The sequence below is a fragment of the Carya illinoinensis genome, chromosome 7 (genome assembly GCF_018687715.1).
Source record: "Carya illinoinensis cultivar Pawnee chromosome 7, C.illinoinensisPawnee_v1, whole genome shotgun sequence".
Classification (NCBI taxonomy): Eukaryota; Viridiplantae; Streptophyta; class Magnoliopsida; order Fagales; family Juglandaceae; genus Carya; species Carya illinoinensis.
Window position 1 is genome coordinate 1,029,305 of NC_056758.1, and position 25,458 is coordinate 1,054,762.

Here is a 25,458-nt window from a genome sequence, read left to right on the forward strand (position 1 = left end):
AATTAGATGGGTAATGGATGCACGATGGGTCAGTTAAGACAATAGGTTTCCTTCATGATGACTACAGTTGAATCATGATGCTATATCCACAGCTAATTATGCAACTAAATCTTCGATAACATACATAAAGTTGGGTGTCCATGCCCATTCTTATCATCCTTATTAATTTGTTTCGTATTTATTCCTTTGTTTTTTAGGATTCAAAACTATTACACAAGTAATTAAACAAGATCGGTCTTCTTTTTAGGTGTATGATGACAAGGAGAGACAATCCAGATGGTGCACTTTGGAGATTAGCTGTTGAAAGATTCAATGACATTCTAGTTGATGATATCAAAAGATTAACCGTGAATGGTGGACCAACTGAAAGTATTGGTAAACCTGCTCGAACACGCATCTGGAAAGAAGTTGCAGATGTTTATGAAATATTCCTCATTGGTTATTGTGGGAGAGCTCTTCCTTCCAATTCTCTCTCATCTGTAGCACTAAGGGCTGATGAGTCGCTTGAGATGACCATCTTAAATGTTCTTGGTGATGAGATTCTTAAGTCATCAATTGACGCACCGTTAAATGTAATTTCCTTTCCTATCAAAGCTTATAGTAGATGGTAATTACGTATAGTCTCTGTATACACTTGCATGCAGTGAGGTAGTAATAGACTAGTAATGTGAAGCCCCTCAGCATTGGTTCTGATGGGTTGGAATTAGGGGATGTCTCAGGATGGATAAAACAATGGTGATGTGCTCAACCCCGTCTATGTGGCTCTTCGATGGGGGAAGGACCAGCTAGTCTGTGTGGTGTGTTTTGGCTACGTCTTACTGTCTTATTACTCCACACAAATGATCTGGAGCAGACATTGGTGGTAAGTGTGCAGCAGTAATTATCCTGCACTTAAGTTAGGATCCTGAACTTAAGTTAAGAACTAAGTAGCGAGTACACATCAACCAATTGTACTAAAACGAAGGTAATACGAAAGACAGCAATGATGGTAATGAAGTTTAATGCCTTTGCTAAGGCTGTCAAGGAGTTTGGATAGGTTTGGCACAGGCCTGATAGTTCTAAACTTTGAATCTTCCATAGTAAATCTATCATTAAGTGTACTTAACACAAGGCTTGGGACACCTAATTAAAGGGGAAGGATCTTATATTAGACCCGTTACAAAAGAATGAAATACTGTTTCCTCCCTATTTGCAAGCATTATGCGAGAATGAAGGTGGTTATCTCAGATCATAGCATAGAAAATCATTAGGCTGTGTTATGATCTTCGACATTAGGCATCTCATTACTGAGATCGTGTTGATATTCCATATATCCAATATAGATACCTGAGAAGCATTGCTTTAAGTCTGATGCTTTGGTGCAGCATGTTCCCTTCTTTGTTTTACCTCTGTTTTTTCCCCTCTAATACCATTGCTAATATTCCACAGATTCTACAGCGATTAGTTTTCACATTGGACCGTTGTGCATCACGGACATGCTCTTTGCCTATCGAGACTGTAGAACTCATGCCTTCCCACTGTAGCAGATTTTCCTTGACTTGCTTGCAGAAGTTGTTTACCTTGAGCAGGTAAAATATGGGGTAGGGTTATTGTGTATTAACATGTTAGTTTTCAACATCTGACCACATGAACATATCTAGTTGTGTTTGGAAGATGAAATCACTTCAGTTCATCTCAAACTAATCATTAATGGGACCCATTACTTTTTCAACTTTCCATAAAAAGTTAAAACTCATCTCAACCTACTTCATACATTTAAACACATATCCCAACCTATTTACATTCAAACACATCTTAATGGGACCCACCGAATACTAATACTATTCACATATCAACTCAAATCATCTGAGATCACTTCAGAATCCGAACGCAACCTAGTGTCCTATGATCATCACAACATAATGGTTGATCCTATGGGTAGAACTTGTCCAAATTCTTTCTGTGATATTTTTGGTCAGCTGCTTTACAGGGACCTGAATGCCAATGCCATTTCTCTTGACACAACAGTTGACTCATGAACTTAATTGGCACAATAATAGTATTTGAAATCGGCCCCATCAACTACCATTCGCCATCCTCTTGTAGCTACTGGCTATTTGACTGTCTTCCATCAGGCATTGCATTTATTCTGTACTTTTACCATTTTGTCATCTTTGAACCATTTTTCCAAACTACTTTTAATTCAAAAATCTTGCATGCCTCAGTTACTGCAAAGAAACCGATGATTGGAATTTGGCAAGATCTGAAGTCAGCAAAATTTCAATCATGACTCTTATGGACCGATGTCAATACATCTTGAACAGATTTCTCGTAGATGAGGTTGAGTTAGGTTTGTGACTTAATCAATATCACCTATTGTTGGTAATGTTCCTTTTATGTTATGTTCATTTCTCCTTCCAGATTATGCTCCATCAAACAAAGCTACTGTTCCTGCAGGTGATCGTCCATTACCAAGAGCAAGGCTCGAAGAAATCATCTTTGTCCTTCAGGAACTGGCCCGTCTGATTATTCATTCAGACACCGCAGTCGTTCTTCCCTTGCAATCATACTTGAAAACTGGTCTAGCAGAGGAAAATCAAGACAAGCGTCCACATCTACTAGTTCTATTCCCGTCCTTTTGTGAGCTGGTTACATCAAGGTGAGCGAATATTTTTGAGCGAGAGATTTAGTCCTTTAACATGACATAAAAATGGATAATGTTGGTGAGGTGCAGTGGTATTAAAAAATTTCAGGCTCAATGATAAAAATAGAATAAAATAAAATCTAAGATAAACAATGTTTCCACACAAAGTAGCTTACCCTATGATCTGGTGAACAGGGAGCCAAGAGTAAGAGAGCTAGTGCAAGTACTTCTTAGACTTATCACCCGAGAATTGGCACTCGAAAAGGTTAGCCTGACCAGTTGAGTGGAGGAAGATTATACTTTTGACAGAGCCATTCCTCATATTGTTGTACTTAGCAAAAGAAGTAACCACATCATAATGTTATTTATTTATACAAATTCTTCTCGTCCTCCATTGTCCAGATTGTAAAGTAGTTTGTACAATATAGGGGGAAAATGTCAATTTTGTTGTATATGTCGGTGATCATTTTGTGGATTTTGAGTATTGGGTTTGGACTGCATGCAAGGGATGTATACTGTTCTAGAGTACATTTTGTATTTCTTGAAACGATAATATCACATTGTATTGAAGGAGTCAACCAAATCACCTAATTGGGTTTGGTTTTAGGTCTATATCGTGTCTTGTAGTCCATTGATTAAAATCCCAAAAAGCATAATAGAAATGCGGTTTTAGGCTCATAAATTTTTTATTAATTTACTGTCCATTGTTATGCCAGAAAGTAAACGGGAGATTATACATACAGTTGTAACACTTGCAGAATAGCAATCATAAAATACTGTAAATGTGGCAAACAAAAATACTAATTTTTAAGGTTGCAATATTCAAACCCTAACTTTCAATATAGAATGACTATTTTTTATTATTTGACCAATGACACAAAAAAAAGACCCAAAAGTTTACAAAAATACTAGCACGGTATCCAAGTTAAATACAACTATGTGTGAGTTATCGCAAGAACATCGACAAGTTTGATTTTAGATTTCTTTTTTAATGCAAGAGAATTCAAATTAGAAGTTATAGACTCTGCTTAAAAACTATCAAAAGTGAAACTTCGTACTCTTAATTGATAAGAAAAAAAAAACTAATGAAAATTCAAAATATTTATGGGTATAATATATATTTATTCAAGAAGAAAAAAAAAAATTATGATTTTGAAAACGTTCCTTAAAGGGATTCAAAATAGACTTAGGGCATGTTTGGATTTTTGGATTATCTCATAATTTTGTGAATAATAGTGAAATGGTTTGATTAAATAGATTTTATTGAGTTTTGAAAAATGAGAGAAAATGTTGAAAAAAATTATTATTAAATTAAAAAATTATTTGAATATAATTCTTTAGAAAAATATTTTAGTTACAAAAATGTTTTACAAAAGTAATTCTATTAACTGGCGTAACTTGATGGTATATTAAATTATATAGCTACTGTTATTGTAAAATAAATATAACATATTATATGAAGTTATGTTAAAATGTGAGTTTATTTCTATAAAAACTCTTTATAGATGCAGCACTTGTTAATTTTTTAACAATATTTTTTTTAAAAGTTTGCCAAATCTAGTATTATTTGTGTTTAAATAATAATTAAGTAATAATTAGATTAAAAAATCTAAAATTAAAAATTAAAAAATACTATATTTGAATCATGTTTAGAAATAAAATTATGAAAAGTTTTAAAGATTATTATAACCTCCAAACATGCCCTTAGTCCAAACAGTTCCGCTAAGTCAATTCTCAATAAAAACAACACTGACAGTCAAATAGCTCGTTATACCCTGAGAACATTGAGAGAAAATAATCCGTACAAATTCTAATTCTAGGCATCGTCTGTTTATTCAAATCTAAATTATTTTATCACGATAATTTTTTAAATTTTTATATAAAATATAATAAATAATATAATTTTTTTAAATTTTAAAATAAAATTAATATTAAAAAATTATATTATAATAATATTTTATTTAACTTTTAAAAATACATCTCATCTTATCTTACTGCAAGCAAAATAAATAAATTTCACTCAATTTTTTTAAAAGAAATAAATTTATCTGAACTGAGTAATCAAGCCAAATAAATAAATTTCATTCAATTCTTGTGAAAGAAATAAATTTTATCTTTAAAATTTATAAAAATATTATTCGTATAATCCACTTTTTATAAAGAGATTTCACTATTAATTCGAGACCATCGTTACTCGTTCTATAATTGGCAGCTTTTTCGTAGTTCAGGTTTTTAGGGTTTAAACCGCGCGAGAGAGAGAGAGTCGCTGATTCCAATGGATGGTGGTCCTCCGAGAGCGTTAACGGCAGAGGCTGTACCGGCATTCAGAGAGGGTATTTATCTAGTCCTCTCTAGGTGGTCGGCGCTCCGATTGGCTGTCGAGAACGAGTGGGGCGGTCGTGACTCGAACCGCAAGGCCGATCAACTCGCCCTCGACATCATCTCTTGGTTCACTCAAGCCAGAGGTACTCCCTCTATACTCCTTACGGGTCTGAATCTCAGTTCGGGGTCGCTTAGCTAAATTGCGAAACCTTCTTTTAAAACAAACTTATTTATGTTTCCCTGTAAATTCGAAGAAGGTTTAATGGGGTTACATGAGCTCAATCAGATATATATATATATATATATATATATATATATATATATATTTATTTATTTAAATCTGGAAAGTGATTCGTCGCCTAAATATACGAGTTGTTTTTTAAATGAAATTTTGTTCAAAATGTCATGGTTTTGTGATAGTGGTACTTGATTGGGTTTTGTAGATAAATAAGCCAATTAGTACTTTGAATGAGTTATAATTGTAGTTCTGTTAACCACGTTATAAAATGAATTTTGATTTAGACTTTTGATTTTGTTTCTTGAAACGTATTATTGAGTTGTACGAGATATGGACAGAAATTAGCGAATATTGAGCTTTACCTTAGTTTTACCAATTAAATGGATGACCTTTTCTTTTTCTTTTTTTAATAAATTATCAACGTTGTAATTTTCTGTCATTTGGAATTAATTCAGGATTGCTTGTGTTGTGTTCACTAGATTGGGAATTATGATTTTTTTTATTTATTATTATTGGTATTTTTTTCTTGTTTGAAATGTACCTGTTTTCTTGTGTGTGACTTTACAAAGCAAACTAAGTATCGACTGGGGCTTTAGATGTGGATTTCCTTAAATATCTAAGATATAAGCATACTTGGTGCTTGAGATCTAAGTGACTTTATTTTTTATTTTTCTGACTCTGTGCTGTATTTTGGACGTCCTTGGTGTTTGGTCTGTTTAATATGTAGTTCTTAATGTTATGGAGTTCTCATATATTGCGATTTCTGTTTTATTCACTGAATTATTATTTTTTTGTTTACCCTAGAGCCGCTTTACATAGATGATTTAGAAAATATTCTTGATGAAGCTATGCTGTCCCTTAATACCGAGGCTGAAGATGGCAGCATTGAGGAGGTATGTTTTACTTATTGAAGCTGTAATCGTAGCCATCCTTAATTGTATGTGGTAATGGGGCTCTGTGAGTATTTTCTCCATTTATTATGTTTTTTTTCGCATTTCTTTTGGTAAACAAATCATGTGATCGAATTTGACTTCAGATATTGATCCTATGATGGTATCTCTAAACTGGGGGAAGAAACTATGTTTTTTACGACCTTGCACTTTGGTACAGAACCCACTCAATCATTTGCCTTCTCTTTTTTATTTGGGCAAATCATTTTAGTTCATTGATCATGTCTCTTCCTCCCCTGGATAATTGTGAATTCCTTCCTAATAATTAGTTGATCACAATTTCCTTTCTCAAACTCTTACAAGCATGGAGTGTCGATGCCTCTGCGCTCAAGTTTTCGAAAACTCAATTCTTAGGTTCAAGTACAGTTGAAAATGATTCAAATCAATTTACCAATCGTCAGAAACTTAGACCTTGGTTTAGTAATTTACTAATTTATCATTGAGTTTGCTTCATTAGACAGATACTTGCTGATCGTATTCATGCTTGCTAAGTTTTAATTAATCAGCCACAATTTGTGTAGCTTTAATGTCCATTACTATTAATTTTGGTGTCTTCTCATACTATACAGATAGCGTATAAACTGATGACCATGCACGAAGAATGTTTGGAAGGAAATCTTCAGTCTATCGAACGGCTGAGGGAAGCTAGTAATCAGGATGTTTCCGATCGTCATGTCATGCAGGTAACAATAAATAGAGCTCGTCCTAAATCATCATCACTACTAGATCATGTACCAAAATGTATCATATGTATTTGTCATATGATAAATACATATTCTAGAAGCTTAGATCAACATGTATCAATCAGCTTCTATTCCCTGAAAGTGGAGAATTTGATGTGTGCTGATTTGACACATTTTAAGTGGTTTTATATGTCTACCATTTGAATTGACAGCCACTTAAAATGTGTTACATCAGTAAATTTGATTAGAGATAACAAAATCTTGGATGAAAAAGCATATCTCAAATTAAAGATATGATCTTTCCGCTTTGATATTCCTATTAGAGACCGTGTGACACTCTTTTCCCCTTGAACTGTATATATTTCATCAAAAACCGTTCTTAGGTTCAATGAACAGCAATCAAATATTAGTAGTTTTTCCTGTCAATCCCAAGCGGAGTAGATAGAAGCTCAAGCTTCATAATTTTTTATGGCAATGGAATGAAACACCCACCAACATGGAATCTTTTGTATGGATCTTTCCCAATGGAATGAAACACCACTGACATGTTTCCTTGCCTGTCCATTGGATGCTTAATCATGTTTAGTGGAAATAGTGATCGTTTTGGCCCAATGAGAACCCTGAAGCCTTGAATCAACGATGACGTATTTTACAAGGTTCTGTCTTTCAGAGCTTGAACTGAAAATATTTGGACTAATGACTTTCATCTTTCTTCCTCCATATCAGGTTGTGAACGACGACGACGATAATGACAGTGTTGTTGGAGATGATGCTAATGGGAATGATGATTTATCAAATATGATCCTGGATGCACCAGACTCCCAGTCAAATTCGAATCCCGTAGGCATTCCTGTTGACCAATCTAGACCCAAGGTGGCAACTGAAGGAGGAGAAGATGGTTGGGTCCAAGTTTCAAGCAGAAGAAATAGGGGAAAAAGAAATTAGGTTGAAACAATGAATTAGCCGCAGCTCCCTTTCTGTGTATCTTATTTGCTTTTCCCCCCCACATATAGCACGAGTATGCATCATTATCGATCGTGAGATAATTATCCTCAAAATTTTGGTTTGCCATTTTTTTATTATTATTAAGTTCTGTCCACAGTGAGTGTGTTGTTTTGTGTGAACTTTTGAGAACCCATAAAGCAAAGAGATCAAGTATATCAGAAAAGGGCAAACCTCTTGACGGCAGTAAAATCTTGTCCGAGTTAGTTTTTCAGATCACTAGATGGTTTAGGGTGGTTTGGATACTTAAAACATTCTCAACTCATCTCATTTTATCTCATCTAATCATTATAATTTTTTTTAATTTTAAAATAAAAATAATATCAAAAAAATTATATTTTACTAATATTTTATTAAACTTTTAACATATAATCTCATTTCGCTGTCCGAACTTTGAAAGCTTTTGCAGGCTTCTAAACATACCCAACGCTCCCGGAACTTGCCCAGGAAAAGAGCATTATTTCAGCCGCAGATGTGCCTGCATTTTATGTTAACAAAATAAATAAAAGTAACATAATTCTTGAGTTTATTATCTGCTTCTTGAGTCCTCTCCGTTAGCAGCGGAGTAATCATGCGCCCCGGCAAAGTCGACGAAGCTCTCTTGATTTCCATTACTATTGTTATAATACAATCGATATGATCGGTTACTAATAGTAATTGATATATAAATAATCACATTTCTTTCACTCCATCAACCTCATCTACACCAACCCCTTTTCCCAAACCCGTAGTTTCAACCTTAATTGCCTGACCTCCAAAACTTCTCCTCGCTCTTTGCTAATTTACCACCATCATGCCCTCCATTAATGTGATCATCATCACTCTCGTTCTAATCTTATTCTCTTCTATAATTTTACCTTCCGCCTTGATTTTCTGTCAAACGCCGCCTAAATGCGCGGGCCGTCAAGGCCAGTGGGAGCTTTTGCATTCATCCCTTGGCATATCTGCCATGCACATGCAACTCCTACACAACAACAAAGTCATCATGTTCGATCGGACCGATTTCGGCTCGTCTAACCTCTCACTCCCCAACGGTCGTTGCCGACGTGACACCAACGACACTGCACTCAAGGTTGACTGCACCGCTCACTCTATCCTGTACGATATTGATACCAATACTTTCCGAGCTCTCATGGTGCACACTGACACTTGGTGCTCTTCTGGGGCTGTTCTTCCCGACGGTACCCTCATCCAAACAGGCGGCTACAACGATGGCGACCATGTTATTCGCTCTTTCACCCCATGCACGGACGAAAACTGTGATTGGATCGAGTTTCCACACTACTTGACTGAAAGGAGATGGTATGCAACTAATCAAATATTGCCGGATGGTCGAATAATCATTGTTGGAGGGAGAAGACAATTCAACTATGAATTTTACCCTCGACTCCAAGAAGATTCTTCTCCATCACCGGGAACTTTTCGGTTTCATTTTCTAGTTGAAACAACGGACCAATATGAAAACAATCTGTACCCATTTTTGAACCTTTTGCCGAGCGGAAACTTGTTCATTTTCGCCAATACACGATCGGTATTATTCGACTACAAACAAAACCGTGTGGTGAAAGAGTTCCCTCAAATCCCCGGCGGTGATCCTCGTAACTATCCGAGCTCGGGCTCGTCGGTCTTGCTTCCTTTGGACGAAAACGAAGGCAATGTAGTTGAAATCCTGCTTTGTGGGGGTGCACCGCGAGATGGGTTCTCGCATGCATCGCGTAGGAGTTTCGCGCGTGCTCTGTCCAGCTGCGGCCGACTTAATGTCAGCCAGGAAGACCCTAACTGGGTCATGGAGGACATGCCAATGGCACGAGTGATGAATGACATGCTGCTCCTTCCTACCGGAGACGTCCTTATAATCAACGGAGCAGAGCTTGGCACTGCCGGATGGGAAAATGGCGCCGACCCAGCGAAAGCGCCGATTGTTTACCGCCCTTCCGAGGCCTCCAACTGGCGGTTCTCAGTGATGAACTCTTCGCAGAGACCAAGACTGTACCATTCCTCGGCAGTTCTTCTTCCCGACGGACGAGTTCTAGTCGGCGGTAGTAATCCACACGTATACTATAACTTCACTGGAGTCGAGTTCCCGACTGATCTAAGCCTGGAAGCATTTTCGCCACCATACTTGGCGGCAGGGTACACGCCGGTGAGGCCGACAATCCTGACTTCCCTAAACGAGGTTTTAGGCTACGGGGACAATTTCTCGGTGAAGTTCACGGTGCCGGATTATTTGACGGATAAGGTTTTGTCTGTAAGGATTATTGCTCCATCCTTCACAACACATTCATTCTCAATGAATCAGAGAATGGTGGTACTGAAGTTGATGGAAGTTTGTCGCTTGACATCCGATACGTACGATGTGACCGTGATGGGGCCATCAACGGCTGAGATTGCACCACCGGGTTACTACATGTTGTTTGTGGTGCATGCTGGGATACCAAGCTCTGGTACATGGGTGAAGGTGCAGAGTCTGGCGGAGGAAGGTGTTTGATATAAATTATTTTGGTTGGACTTTAGTTTAATTTGTTTTAGTATCAAAATGCTTAGACGTGCAGCTAAGCTGCTAGCATGCTTTGGACTCCTCTGCCAAAAATATAAGCAAAACTCTCCTTAATTTAAAAGGAATTAAAATATATATATATTATAAATGAACAGTCAAAACATAGCTAGTGCTACCAAAGGTACCAAAGCTATGTGGCCTTATTGATATAATTCCTAAGCCTCCAAAATGGAGGTTTTAGGTTCGAAATTTCTCTGCCCAAATATATCAAAAGAATAATAAAAAAACACAGTTAGTGCTTGGACAATATTAATGTAAATACTATTTTGATAATTTCAGATTTGCTTCCAACATGAATGTTAAGGATATTTAAAAAAAAAAAAAAATTATTTTGTCGAAAAGGATACTTCCTTTCGCTTTCAGCATGCAGGGTACTGCTAAGGCCATCAAGAGCTGGTTGGTGGTTTGGTGGGGTGGGCAGGGCATAAGGACACTCGAGTCTAAAGAAAATATAGATATATAATTTTTTATGAAAAATACTTTAGATATAAAGGGATCACACATACTGACGTGGTACACTGACGAGAACAAGACCATACTTAGCTATTCAGATTGGCGGTAGTGTCGTCACGCCACCGCGATCTGCTATCACACACTTGTCGTCGCTGTGGTAGGACCCCATGAAGAGAAGGGCCAACCGTGGGCTCATGCATGCCATGGGTCAACTTGGCCCATGCCAATTATGTTATTGTTTATTATTTATTTTAATTTAATTATTTATTTTCCAATGGACCTATTGGGAATTTTCAAGTTATAATCCTTATAAATAGGATCCTTAGTCTTTTGCATTTACATCTTTTGGCAAATTCCCTAGACGAGGATTATTTTGTTTAGGAGATCAACAATCGGTGCTAGGCACTTGAGCTTTTTGGGTGCAATTTGTGAATCCCAAAGAGAGGATCACACTTTACAATTCGTGAATAGGTGTGATTCATTATCCTTATTCATGCAACTTGGTACAATTCGTGAATCCAAGTTGTTGTTATCCTTGTTTTATCAATTTACCAATTCATGAGGTTTATTTCAACTACTGTGCAATCCGTTAATCATTAGTTGATTTGTTACATTTTTTTCATTTAAGTTCTTAAGCATTTTACTTTGTTCTTGAGTGTTCATCATTTTGTTCTTGGTGTTCATTCTTCATTGGCCTCATTTAATCCATCCAAACACTTAGTGCCATCCACTATAGTGTTTGCCCTAGTCCATCCCCAATGCTACATAAGGAAACTCATTCCTTATAGGAGCCTTGACTTCCTCAAATTTCAATTATTTAATTTAAGGAATTGATAATCCTCTCAAATCCCTTAAATCCTCCATCCCTTAATTTAAGGTATTGTCCATAATTTTCAATTTCTTAAATCTCTCATCTCTTAAATCTCTCAAATCCACTTTGATTTACCAAACTAGCCCCACCAAATCCTCAAGGATTCCTACCATTTAAGAATCCTTCAAAAACCCTATCCTCCATCCACTCAAATCACTCAATCCCTCAAACTACTCGATCCCTAAAATCACTCCATTCTTAAAATTCCTCAAGTCAAGCAAAACCCTCTCCACTTGCCAAAATCGAAACTCTATCTTTCCTTTATAGATTCCTACTGTTTAGGAATTCTCCTTCAATCATCTCCATCTTTTCAAATCCTACCAAAGATCCTCACCCTTTTACCTTATCCAAATCCTACATTCCCTATCTTACCTTAACCAATCCCTAAAGTCAATGATCAATTTATCTTACACTCCAACCATAATTCATCACTTCCCAATTTCGTAATTCCCCTTAGCCACCACCCAAAATCCTAGTTACACTTTACCATACACACCCTAAGCATTATCCAAGTGACCCCAACATCAAGGGCAACCATCAAGTCATTCCACCTTACATTAAACACACCGAATCAACACTTAGCCTATCCAATTCCACCATATCCGCTATCATTCCTCCACCCAAACACTACTCTTTGTTGAAGACCAGGCAAGTTGGCAAGATCACTCGGTTACCAACATCACCAAGACGAGCTCGTGGTCGTTAGTGTTAAGGACAAGACCGGAATCCCTAACACGCTGATCCATAGCACCGTCGTGCTTTGTTCTACCACATGGTCTCTATTGGTGGCTGGTGTAGGGAAGGGGAGGAAGGGAGAGCACACAGAGGGAGAGAAAGAGGTATATGGAAAGAGGAAAAAAAAAAAGAAAAAGTAATACACTATTAGTTTGCCACTTCAATATATAAAATTCTTTTGTAGAATCTATTTCTTTTTATCTTGAAATATTTCTAATTTCGAATTTTTGGGAAACAAAAAAAAACAACGAGTTTCTGTTCTTAATTTGAATAATTACCCGCAATTTACGTGAAGGACTGTCTTTGACAGAATATATCATTTCTTGCTACGGAGCCCGCAAAGGAGTTGTAGATACTGCTGTACGAACATCAGATGCTGGATATCTTACACGCAGACTTGTTGAAGTAGTTCAACACATTGTTGTACGTAGAACAGATTGTGGGGTTATAGTCGACGTTGATTCATCATTTTTAACATCTCTAATTCAAAACCGAACGTGAAACTTTGGTTTATCTCTAGCGGCTCTCATTTCTTAAATAATTTTCGTTCGGTCAACTTAGAAGTATGGGACTGACACAGATTGAATTGGAGGGTGATTTACTCCTGGTAACAAAGGCACTACAAGAAGAAAATGAAGCGTGGAGCAATACCAGCATGTTTATCTGTGAGACTAGAACTTGGCTTAAAACTTTTGCAATGTGGCGTGTTTTTCATGTTAGGAGGAACGGTAACAACATAGCCCATTTGTTAGCAAAAGGTTCTCTTAGCATTTCTAATAATTTTAATGTAACAATAGAGGATATTCTTCAGTGTATTTCTCTTTTAGTTCAATGAAATGAAGTAAGAGTTTCTCAAAAAAAGAAGTATGGGAGCGTGAATGCCAGTTTCGTAAATATAAGGAAACACATGCCTATTTTGTTTGTTATACGGCCCGACATATCTCCATAGAACCGACACGGTACTGAATTGAGTTTTCCCTCCGAACACTTTCCTCTCTCTTGAGCCCCGAGAAACCAAACAAGAAGCGGTAGTCTGGCAGAGAAACTGCGAGAAAGTTTGGGAAAGTTGAGAAGTAAAGGGAGAGAGTGGGAAAATACGGCGGGGCCCTGGGAAACCTTTAGAGGGATAGAGATAGAGAAAGAGCGAGAAAGTTATTAAGAGTGGGTTTCAGAAAGAGATGAAGCACATTTTCAAGAAACTTCGTTTAGGAAGCAACCATGACCCTAATCCATCCAATGAAAACCCCAACTCAACCCCTGCCACGTCGGTATCGTGTGCCTCCGATCACCGAGCCGCTTCTGTTAACGGTCAGAGCTCCGATGCCACTCCGGCCAGCCCTTCGCTGTTCCCGTCTCCGGCTGCGGAAGCCACGGGTTCGGTTCCACCGGCCGAGTCGTCTGCGGCTAATCGCGAGGACTTTATCTCGTTCGAGGAGGAGTTCCAGGTTCAGCTGGCCCTGGCGATCAGCGCGTCGAATTCGGAGTCCCGCGAAGATCCAGAGAAGGATCAAATTCGCGCCGCGACGCTGCTGAGCTTGGGTGGTCAGCAGATCGATTCGGTGGAGGATAAGGACTTGGTCACGGCGGAGGCGCTGTCGAGGCGGTACTGGGTGAGTTTTGTTGAAACACTTGTAGTTGAAGTTCGATCAAGTTCTTGTCTTGTAGTGGTTCGTTGTGAATGATAATTAATTGGGGGTCTTTCCTTGGTTCTCCCTAGCTAATTCTGAGTTTGGGTTTCGGATTGGTCGTTCATTATTCTTTCTTAAATTACTTTCGAATTAGTGGAAACTCCGTCTTTTGAGGTTTGATTGGGATGAGCTTGAATTAGGGATATTTATAGATGACCTTTTGTATTGTTGTAGATTAGGCAATTGCTGTCCAATTTTGCCTGCTCCTTGAAATTGTTTGATTAACTGTAAAATAAGGGGTAATTTGGTTAAAAGAGATATAATTTCGGGTTGCATATAGGGAGCTGTACTGTATGAGCTTAATGTATAAAGTGGTTATCTTTGACTACTTCTCATGAAATCAGTCAACATTTAGATGGAATTGTTTACTACATATTGGCTCCAGAATAAATGCTGTGGTACATTCCCAAGTTTTGTTTCCTTAGTCTTATAGTCTTATTTCTCAAAAATTTTCATGAATTTTCTTATGATATTATAATTTATTCTACCATTTGGGAGTTTTTACTTGGTTTTTGGAATTTTTTTTTGTGAATTACTACTGCTGTCTGCTTCTTCATAGGGATTGTGATAATCTGGTTGTGTTAAATAGGTGTAAGTGTCTAAATTCTATGTTACTTTCGTGAGCAAGTAAAAACTTTGGTTCATGAAGATTGAAGTCCAAAAAACTTAAAACTCCATGTGTGACTCAAGTTGGTTTATTTGGTCTTATTGGACGTTTCTTGAGTATAATGATTAGGTGGTGTTTGCTAGACAATCATGACTAGGTGTTGCTGTTGTATATGTCCTATGTACTTGGACTATTGACATTAATCTAATCAATATAATTATTGTGTACTGATGAAAAAATGATCAGGTGGTGTTAAATGGGTGTTTGTGATTTACACGGGGTTATACATATATATATATATATATATATATATATATATATATATGGATTGGGGCAAATGCAATAACTTTGCAACCCTGAGGGGTTGCTCAATTGGTCAGTTCTTGGGTTTGCTCCCCAATGGTCACCAGTTCGAGTCCCCTCAGGGCCACTAGAGGTTTACTTGGTTGTTAACTTCAGGGTCTCGTGGGATTAGTCGAGGTGCACGCAAGCTGGCCCAGACACCCACAGATATTAAAAAAAACTTTGCACTATGGACGTTAGTTTAGGCAAGCTATATTGCATATGAGTAGAAAAGTCTCCAAGTTCTGTCTGGCTGGATTCCACCCATGGAAGTGGTAATTTTGGTAATTTTTACTGACAGTTTAGTCAGTTTACTCTGAGAGAGAGAGAGAGAGAGAGAGAGAGAGAGAGAGAGAGAGAGAGAGAGAGAGAGAGAGAGAGAGAGAGAGTTCCATGGTTTCAATAAATTGACATCTCACTATGCTCAAGTATGCTTTACATGCTTATATCCTGCAGTTTTAAAAAAGTTTTCCACGCTTATTTAATTTGGCTTGACGTCTGTTGCGTTCTTTGTCTCACAAGGAATACAGTGTTCTTGACTATGAGGATAAAGTGGTAGATGGTTTTTACGATGTATACAGGCTCTCCACGGATTCGGCAAGTCAAGGAAAGATGCAATCTCTCACAGATCTTGACACAAACGTTGGGAATTCTGGCTTTGAAGTTGTAATGGTTAATCGAACAATCGATCCTGCTCTGGAAGAGTTACTTCAAATTGCACACTGTATTGCTTTAGACTGCCCTATCACCAAGGTTGGTGTGTTGGCACAAAGGCTTGCTGAGTTAGTTACAGGACACATGGGTGGCGCTGTGAGGGATGCTAATGTCATGTTAGCGCAGTGGATGGAAAGGAGAAAAGAGTTGAGGACATCTCTTCACACAAGTGTGTTGCCTATTGGGTCCATAGACATTGGCCTTTCTCGGCATCGTGCCTTGCTTTTCAAGGTCAGCCATCAGACTTTTATTATTGACTTTAGGCTCTATAGGCAGTATCTCATTGTTCTGGTTTCTTGTGGCCATACGTTTTTAATTTTCAAGCCAATCTTTGTATATTTATGGTGTTTGAACATTGTGAATATGAGCAGTTTCATCTTCATTGCTTATGGCGGGTGGATAAGTCACTTGGTGTGCATCCATGGCATTTAAATATGGGTATTATATTAAAACTGAAAAACTATTTCTTTTAAGTCAATATCTTGCAAGTTTTTTTTTTTGATAAATAAACAAATTTTATTGATAAAAAAATGGATGGCAAAAGCCAGTATTACAAATATCTTGCAATTTTTTTATTGAAATATAATTGTCCTCAGGGCTAACTGATGATCTATTTGAAGTTCCTTTGATATTTTGATTAGGGGTCTAATTGGAATAAGTATTGTTCTAGAGGTGAAGAAGAATTGGAATAGTATTTCTTATTATTTTAAAATAAGGTACAATCCGTATGTCTTATAGACTACAAGGATAAGCTAAAAGGAAAGAATAATGAAGGAAAGAATAACAAAAGGAAAGAATGAAAATTGCTAACAAATCTCCTAGAATATCTCCTAAGAATATTTACATAATTACATAAATTTCTCCTATAATCCAGGGAGAGTTGATTGGATAAATTTGGAAACTTTCCAAACTCCCCCTCAAGCTGGTTTGGAGATGTCTTCCATGGCCAGCTTGCCGATCAAATTTTCAAATTGGTTTTTTGTTTTTTTTTTTTAATAAGAAATAAATTTTATTCATACGAATGAAATAGGTATAGCCCGTGTACAGTTTTTGGCATGATGTGTGGGTGGGGGATACTGCTCTTAAGGTTAAGTTCCCCACTATTTTCGGACTTGCACAGGAGACAGAAGCGATGGTTGCTGATTTGCGGGTTCTTATAAATAATTCTCAAGAATGGAACATCAATCTCACTAGGGAGGCACATGATTGGGAAGTGAGTGTGCTGGTGGAATTTTTTAACTTGCTTCATAACTCAACTGCTGCTGTTACAGCTGAAGATAAGATGGAATGGAGACCTTCTAAGAAAGGGAAATTCTTGGTAGGCTCTTTTTATGATACACTTACAGCTAAGGACCCCCCTATTTTTCCATGGAAGAGCATTTGGAGGAGCAAAGCACCTCTTAAGGCTGCGTTTTTTGTTTGGACAGCAGCTCTTGGGAAGATCTTGACCATTGATAATCTAAGAAGGTGTGGTCAGATAATTATGGATTGGTGCTGCATGTGCAAAAACAGCGAGGAAATAGTGGATCACTTACTCTTACACTGTGACTTTGCTCGGGAAACATGGAATTATTTCTTTAGCAGGATGGGGTTAATATGGGTAATGCCGGGAAGGGTTGTAGAATTACTAGCAAGCTGGAGAGGGATTTTAGGGACTCCACAGATTGCAGCTATGTGGTAGATGGCCCCCATTTGCCTTCTTTGGTGTATTTAGAGCGAGAGAAATGATAGATATTTTGAGGATAAGGAACGCTCAGTGGAAGTGTTTAGGATTTTTTTCTGGAAGACTTTATTCATGTGGGCCATTGCTTTAGATTTTAATGGTCACAGTCTTCATGATTTCCTTGTAATAGTTTCTAATTCTTAAAGCGGAGTACACACATTATACTTCTGATGTACCTGGCTTACGCCTATCTTTTTATCAATGAAATTCTTATTACCTAAAAATAAATAAATAAATAAATAAAAAATAAAAAGAAAATTCTTATTACCTAAAAAAAAAAAAAAAGGTATAGCCCGTGTGGCGTGTACATAGGAAGTATACAAAAGAACACCTAAATACATTTTAGATTAAGGAAAGAAAGTCATGCACATTGTGTACATCAAGTACAACAGCTGAGAACCAAAGCATTAAATTGCTTCTTTGGTAGTCCTTTTGTAAGTATATCTGCTACTTGTTCAATAGTAGAGATATAGGGTAAACAAATCAGTCTACTCTCCAGCTTCTCCTTTATAAAATGCTTGTTGACCTCAACATGTTTTGTTCTATCATGAAGCACTGGATTGTGACCAATGGCTATGGCAGATTTGTTATTGAAATACAATATCATAGGTAGTGGATTAGTGACTTTGAATTCTTCCAATAATTTTTTAATCCACAACACTTCACAGATTCCATGAGCAACTGCTCTAAATTTGGACTCTGCACTACTTCTAGCTACCACATTTTGTTTTTTGCTGCGCCATGTAACCAAATTTCCACCAACATAGGCACAATAACCAGAAGTTGATCTTCTATCGGTTATACTCCCAGCCCAATCTGCATCAGTGTATACCTCAACTTGTAGATGTCTATGGTCTTCAAACAATAGACCTTTTCCTTAAGTTCCCTTTAAATAACTCAGGATTCTATAAACTGCATCAAAGTGGTTAGGCCCTGGTGAGTGCATGAATTGGCTTACCATACTGATAGCAAAGGCTATGTCAGGACGTGCATGTGATAGATAAAGTAGCCTTCCAAACAAGCTTTGATACTGGTATCTATTGGTTACTTCTTCAGGCTTGGTAGGTTGTAGTTTAAGATTAGGCTCTATAGGTGTCTCAGCTGCTTTACACCCTAGTAAACCTGTTTCTCCAAGCTAGTCAAGCACATATTTTCTTTGTGAAACAAAAATACCTTTTCTTGACCTTGCAAATTCCATACCGAGAAAATACTTTAAGCCACCCAAGTCTTTAATCTCAAATTTGTTAGCAAGCATCTGTTTTTAATTTCTCAAGTTCCTTGTTGCCATTACCTGTCAAAATAATATCGTCAACAGAGAATTAGAATAGCAACCTTCCCTTCACTTGAGTGCTTATAGAACATGGTGTGATCAGGTTGACCTTGGTAGTCACCATGACCCTTTACAGCCTTCCCAAAGCGTTCAAACCAAGCCCTCATAGATTGCTTGAGCCCATACAATGATTTTTTCAAATTACACACCTTATCTCTGCCAAGATTACCTTCAAATTCTGGGAAGATACTTGGTGTGGTGATGTGTCGTTACAGGAGTTGTTTCCCTCTCTTTACCAAATTGCCAGCCTTAAAGAGGCTTCAGTGGCGGAGGTAATGGATTTAGCGCGAGGACATCTTCTTTGGAACATAAACTTTATTAGGGTGGCACAAGATTGGGAAGTGAATCACTTTGTGGCTTTTTATAGTCTCATTTACTCCGTGAAGCCGAGTAATCACCATGAGGATTGGTTGTGGTGGGTCCCGCATAGGAAAGGCAAGTTCTCAGTTCGCTCCTTCTATGTAGCTCTTGAGCAGAATACCCAATGTCAGATCCCTTGGAGGAGGATATGGAAACACAAGGCGCCTCCTAAGGCGGCCTTCTTTGTATGGACGACGGCATTGGGTAAGATCCTCACAACTGATAATTTGAGAAAAAGAAGGGTTATTGTGGTAGATTGGTGCTGTATGTGCAAGGAAGGGGGTGAGTCTGTAGATCATCTTTTACTTCATTGCAAGGGTTTTGTGGGATGAGGTGCTAAACAGAGTTGAGATGGGCTGGGCTATGCCGGGGACAGTGGCGGCAACTTTGGCTTGCTGGCCCAATATAGGAGGCCAGCCTCAGATTTCAGTAGTCTAGAGGATGATACCTATTTGCATCATGTGGTCTTTATGGCAGGAGAGGAACGCTAGGACTTTTGAAGACATGGAGCGAACACGAGAGGAGCTGCAGGCTTTTTTCTTTAGTACGCTTTGTAAATGGGCCATTGCTGTTGATTTCAATGGGATGGTCCTTCATGATTTTCTTCTCTCTCTTGTTCCCACTTAAAGGGGCAGTTCCATGTACATACTGGGCTAGGCCTGTTTTTGATTAATACACTTTTGATTACTTATAAAAAAAAAAAAAGATTACCTTCAAAACTTGGTGGTAATTCCATAAACACTTCATCCTCTAGATCTCCATTTAAAAAAGCATTCTTTACATCCAATTGGTGTAAGGGCAAGTTAGAATGTACAGCTAAGGAGAGTAACACTTGGATTGAGTTTATCTTGGCCACTGGAGTAGAAGTTTCTTGATAGTCAATTATGTATGTTTGTGTAAACCCTTTTGCAACGAGTCTCGCCTTATATCTCTCTGTACTGCCATCAGCCTTGCATTTAACTGTAAACACCCACTTGCAACCTACAGTTTTCTTTTCCTTTGGTAAATCAACAATTTCCCAAGTACCGTTGTTCCGTAGTGCATTCATCTCTTCAAGAACTGCTAACTTCCAATCTGGATGATCCATTGCTTCCTGAATGGTCCTTGGAACAAATAGGTGAGAAATATTGGATGTAAAGACCTTATGATTATGAGAGTCTGTGATATGATAAATACTTGGCAATGGGGTGTGTGGTACAGGTTCTAACTCCTTTCCTAATGGCTATAGGTACATCAAGGTCAGTAGATTGATCAACTGGAAATGTAGTAGAAGGATTACCTGGGATTTCCAAATGACCAGTTTTTGGAGGTGATGAATGACTCTGCTCTGGAATTGTGGGATGATCCTTAGTATTAGAACGATACCTGCCTCTAGTATAAACACGAAACTCAGAAGAGGGATTATTCTGTAGCAATTCTCCCCCTTTTGTGATTCCCTTTTGCTTTGTACAGGCAGATTGGGATTTCCATTTTTTTCACTATTTAAAATTTTAGTTCCTTGAATGTTTTGTAGAGGAATGTCAATGTCAAGGAAAACATTAGGCATTGGTATAGAAGTTTGCCAAAATTGATCTTCACTTCTCTCTTTCTCCCCCTGAAGATAAGTTTGGTTAAAGTAAGATTGATTTTCAACAAACTCGACATCCATACTGATGTGATTTTTTTTTTTTTTGTTTTTGGATTCAAACATTTGTACCCTCTCTTATTGGGACCATATCCAAGAAACACATTTTTTAGCCATAGGATCAAGTTTAGATCTAAGATGAGCTGGAATATGAACAAACACAGTGCATCCAAATACTTTTAGTGGCAGATAAATTATCCTATTATCAGGAAATGATTTTTTTTAGGCATGCCAAAGGAGTGATATACTGCAGCACACGGGTAGGCATTCTATTAATAAGGTAACAAGCAGTTAGAATAGCATCCCCCAACAAATATTTTGGAATATGCATAGAAAACATTATAGCCCGTGCAACCTCAAGTAAATAATGATTTTTTCTTTCAACGATGCCATTTTGTTGTGGGGTGTCACGACACGTGGATTGATGTTGAATCCCTCTTTCTTTCAAAAAATTTTCCAAAACTTGGTTGAAATATTCTATACCATTATCTGTACTAAGTACGCTTATTTTTGTATGAAATTGATTTTCGATCATACTATTAAAATTCCTGAATAATATTTCAACTTCAAATTTTCCATTCATCAAATACCTAACAAATCCGAGTATGATAACCTATAAAAGTCACAAACCATTTTTTTCCAGATAAGGTAGTAACCTTAGAGGAACCCCAAACATTACTATGAATCAAATAAAATGGTTTTGATGCATGGTAGCCTTTTGAATTATAAGGAACTTGATGACTTTTTGATAAATGAAAAACGTCACAATGAAGAGAAGTACAATCCAAATTTTTAAACAGACCAGGCAACAAATATTTTAAATAAGAAAAACTAGGATGCCCTAATCTAAGATGCCAAAGCATTATTTGATCACGCACAGGATTGAACTAGTACTACCACTCAAGCCCTGAGCTTGATTTTTTTTTGATAAATAAATAAATTTTATTGATCAAAGAATGGCAAAAGCCTGTATTACAACTCTAATGTCCCACCTAAGTGAGCACATTAGAGGCTAGGAAATCCCGAAGGGCCATGCCATTAAAATCTACAGCAATGGCCCAACTACAAAGAGTTCTAAAAAACAAGAACTTAAGCTCCTCTATAGATCTTTCCTTGTCTTCGAAAGTCCGCTCGTTACGCTCCCCCCACACACTCCATAAGATGCAAATAGGTATCATCTTCCACATTGTTTTAATCGGTTGACTACCTCTTATGCTAGGCCAGCTGGCCAACGCTGCCTCCACAGTTTTCGGCATCACCCAAGCCAGTGCCAATCGAGCAAACACGTCGTTCCATAGAGTCCTCGCTACATCACAATGTAACAGAAGATGATTTACCGACTCTCCCCCTTCTTTACACATACAACACCAGTCTGCGATAATGATCCTTCTTTTCCTTAGATTATCCGTGGTAAGGATCTTTCCCAGGGAGGCTGTCCAGACAAAGAAAGAGGCTTTTGGAGGTGCCTTGTGGTTCCAGATCTTTCTCCAAGGGAAGAGAGAGTTGGACTCTGGGGTGAGAGCCTTATAGAAAGACTTCACCGAAAAGATACCTTTTCTGGCTGGAATCCACCACATGACATCTTCTTGCTGGCTGTTTACTCTTATGGAATAAATAAAACTGTAAAAATCTGCAATGCTGTTTACCTCCCAATCCTGAACTGCTCTACCAAAATTAATATTCCAAGTACTTCGCCCCCCCGACACCTCCATAGCATCCGCCACTGATAAATCCTTTACACTTGCCAATTGAAATAAAGAGGGATACAAATCTTTTAAAGCTCTGCTATTGCACCACACATCGCTCCAGAATTTAATCCTGGTTCCTGTACCCACCTGGATCCTAACAAAACGATTAAACACCTCCCAACCTCTTCGAATGTGCTTCCACAATCCAACTCCATGAGCCCCATTAACTTCCCTAGTGCACCAATCTCCCCATAAGCCTCCATATTTCTTTTCAATGACCAATTTCCAAAGAGAGTCTGGTTCGGTGGCAAATCTCCATAACCATTTGCCTAATAATGCCCGATTAAACACCCTTAGGGTCCTAACTCCCAATCCTCCCCCCGGGATAGAGCGGCACACCTGTTTCCATTTAACCAAATGGAACTTGAATTCATCCCCCAAACCCCCCCACAGAAAGTCACGTTGGATCTTCTCAATACGGGTTGCCACACTTGCTGGTACCGGAAAAAGAGATAAGAAATAAGTGGGTAAGTTAGATAAAGTACTTTTTATCAAAGTGATTCTACCGCCTTTGGACAAGTACAATCTTTTCCACCCCGCCAATCGCCTCTCTATTTTCTCAATCACTGTATCCCATATCGAAGAAGCCCTCGAAGCACTTCCCAGCGGAAGTCCCAAATAAGTCAAAGGGAAAGATGCTATCTTGCAACCCAACGTTCTTGCCAAGAGGCGGATATTAGGAACACTCCCAATTGGCACCAGCTCCGATTTATCCAGATTTACCTTCAACCCAGAGACCGCCTCAAAGCAGAACAGTAAAGCCTTCAACGCTTGAACCTGCCTTTGGTCTGCTTCGCACATAACCAGTGTATCATCTGCAAATAATAAGTGGGAAATATTAATGATGCCCCTACTCGGGATTCCGATCGGGAAGCCTGTTAAAACACCATTCACAACCAAAGCCGATAGCATCTTGCTTAGTGCCTCCATGACAATAACAAATAACAAGGGGGATAAAGGGTCCCCTTGTCTCAATCCACGAGAGCTCTGAAAGAAACCCATTGATACTCCATTCAACAAAACAGAGAATTTTGCCGAGGAAATACACCAATGGATCCATGTCCTCCACCGCTCTCCAAAACCACATCTTCTAAGTAAATGAAGAAGGAAATCCCAATTGACATGATCATACGCCTTTTCCATATCAAGCTTGCACATCAATCCTGTTTTCCGGGCTTTCATTCGGCTATCAAGACATTCATTAGCAATTAACACCGCATCCAGTATCTGTCTTCCTTTTACAAATGCATTTTGGGGTTGACAGACAATCTTCCCCATCACCTCGCTCAGTCTATTCGCAAGAACCTTGGAAATTATCTTATACACCCCACTCACTAAACTAATAGGCCTGAAATCCTTAATCTCCGCCGCTCCCACCTTCTTAGGTATCAAAGCAAGAAACGTTGTGTTAAGGCTTTTTTCAAACCTTCCTTTGCTGAAAAGCTCCTTAAAAACCTTCAATAGGTCTTCCTTAATCACTTCCCAACAACCCTGAAAGAAACCCATAGAAAAGCCATCCGGTCCTGGTGCCTTGTCCTTTGCCATTTTCCTCACAACTTCATAAATCTCACTTTCTTCGAAGTCCCTTTCTAGGCGAGATGCATCACTCACACCTATGGTGTTAAAATCCAGTCCATTCAGTGGAGGCCGCCAGTCTACCTGCTCCTTTAGAAGGTTCTCATAGAATTCCACAACATGATTGTGGATTACCTGTTCATCTCTGCATTCCTCTCCATCCACCTTCAACATCTCAATATTATTATTTCTCCTATGTGAGTTCGCAATTCTATGAAAGAAACCCGTGCTCCGATCCCCTTCCCTCAACCATAGAGCCCTTGATTTCTGACGCCAAGACATCTCTTCTAATAGAATCAACCTTTCAACTTCTGCAACCAACTCAACCTTCCGCTCTTATTCCGCCTGAGTGAGGTGTTGTACCACTTGCAGTCTCTCAATCTCCTGTATTTCTAACAACTTTGCTTTTTTCATTTCTCCTACATTGCCAAAAGATTCTACATTCCATACTTGCAAATCTTTTTTGAGAGCTTTCAATTTTGACGCAAAGATGAAGCTAGGTGTGCCTTGGAACTGGTAGGAAGACCACCACTGTTTTACCCTATCCACAAAGCCTTCCGATTTCAGCCACATATTCTCAAATTTAAACGGCCAACGACCCTTACGAATACCTCCACAATCGAGCAAAACCGGCCAATGATCTGACCCAATACGGGGCAACCGCTTCAGCCAAACCTCTGGAAAGTGGCATTCCCATTCTGGTGAAATTAAAAACCGATCCAGTCGTGACCATGACTGGTTATTAGACCACGTAGCGGTACCACCGGCTAAAGGCAAGTCTATCAAGTTCAAGTCAAAGATGCATTCCGAGAACGCTTCCATAGCTGGCCGTAATCTTCTACTTCCCGACGCTTCGCTTGGGAATCTCACAACGTTGAAATCTCCCCCTATACACCAAGGGAGATCCCACCAGTTGTGAATCCCAACCAGTTCATCCCATAACAAGCTTCTATCTTTGTCTAAATTGGCTCCATAAACACCTGCAAAAGCCCAAAGATAGTTATCGGCTATACTCTTAAAAGAGCAAGCCACCGTATAATTTCCAATGAACTCCTCCACCCTTTCTACAACACGTCTATCCCACAAAACCACAATACCTCCTGAAGCCCCATTTGATGCCAGATAAGCCCAATCTACATGTACCCCACTCCATAGACTCCGCACAATACCCCTATCAATATAATTCAATTTAGTTTCTTGTAGACAAACAATATCCACTTTCCATTCCCTGATCATATTTCTTATCCGCAAGCGCTTATCTACGTCATTAAGCCCACGGACATTCCAAGTCACTGTTTTTGGTTTCATGGAGG

At 38.4% G+C, this 25,458-nt stretch overlaps 4 protein-coding genes across 22 annotated transcripts in view; all 4 read left to right on the forward strand.

Moving 5' to 3' along the window:
- LOC122314678 (protein MON2 homolog) overlaps window positions 1–3,299 on the forward strand; it is a 66,559-nt gene extending 63,260 nt beyond the window's left edge. For 12 of the 14 annotated variants that reach the window (XM_043130173.1, XM_043130172.1, XM_043130175.1 and 9 more), the window contains 5 exons: window positions 248–572; window positions 1,429–1,568; window positions 2,205–2,329; window positions 2,437–2,638; window positions 2,819–3,299. In XM_043130173.1, the coding sequence (XP_042986107.1) occupies window positions 248–572; window positions 1,429–1,568; window positions 2,205–2,329; window positions 2,437–2,638; window positions 2,819–2,906 (880 nt within the window). In that variant the 3' untranslated portion in view covers window positions 2,907–3,299. Of the gene's footprint in view, window positions 1–247; window positions 573–719; window positions 863–1,428; window positions 1,569–2,204; window positions 2,330–2,436; window positions 2,639–2,818 lie in introns of those variants that run through there. The other 2 variants (XR_006243855.1, XM_043130183.1) reach the window with 2 other exon arrangements.
- Window positions 3,300–4,811: 1,512 nt separating this feature from the next.
- Window positions 4,812–7,917, forward strand: LOC122314695 (pre-rRNA-processing protein TSR2-like). Its single transcript, XM_043130226.1, has 4 exons — window positions 4,812–5,088; window positions 5,988–6,076; window positions 6,703–6,816; window positions 7,543–7,917. Exons 1-4 carry the CDS (start codon window positions 4,899–4,901, stop codon window positions 7,759–7,761), a joined length of 612 nt encoding a protein of 203 aa, XP_042986160.1. The 5' UTR covers window positions 4,812–4,898; the 3' UTR covers window positions 7,762–7,917.
- A 624-nt stretch (window positions 7,918–8,541) lies between these two features.
- On the forward strand, window positions 8,542–10,655 carry LOC122315493 (aldehyde oxidase GLOX). Its single transcript, XM_043131420.1, has one exon. It carries the CDS (start codon window positions 8,612–8,614, stop codon window positions 10,304–10,306), a length of 1,695 nt encoding a protein of 564 aa, XP_042987354.1. The 5' UTR covers window positions 8,542–8,611; the 3' UTR covers window positions 10,307–10,655.
- A 2,717-nt stretch (window positions 10,656–13,372) lies between these two features.
- The window catches only part of LOC122316775 (serine/threonine-protein kinase EDR1-like), a 30,503-nt gene continuing 18,417 nt past the window's right edge, over window positions 13,373–25,458 (forward strand). For 4 of the 6 annotated variants that reach the window (XM_043133550.1, XM_043133551.1, XM_043133552.1 and 1 more), the window contains exons 1-2: window positions 13,373–14,044; window positions 15,594–16,016. In XM_043133550.1, the coding sequence (XP_042989484.1) occupies window positions 13,613–14,044; window positions 15,594–16,016 (855 nt within the window). In that variant the 5' untranslated portion in view covers window positions 13,373–13,612. The remainder of the gene's footprint in view (window positions 14,045–15,593; window positions 16,017–25,458) is intronic. The other 2 variants (XM_043133554.1, XM_043133555.1) reach the window with 2 other exon arrangements.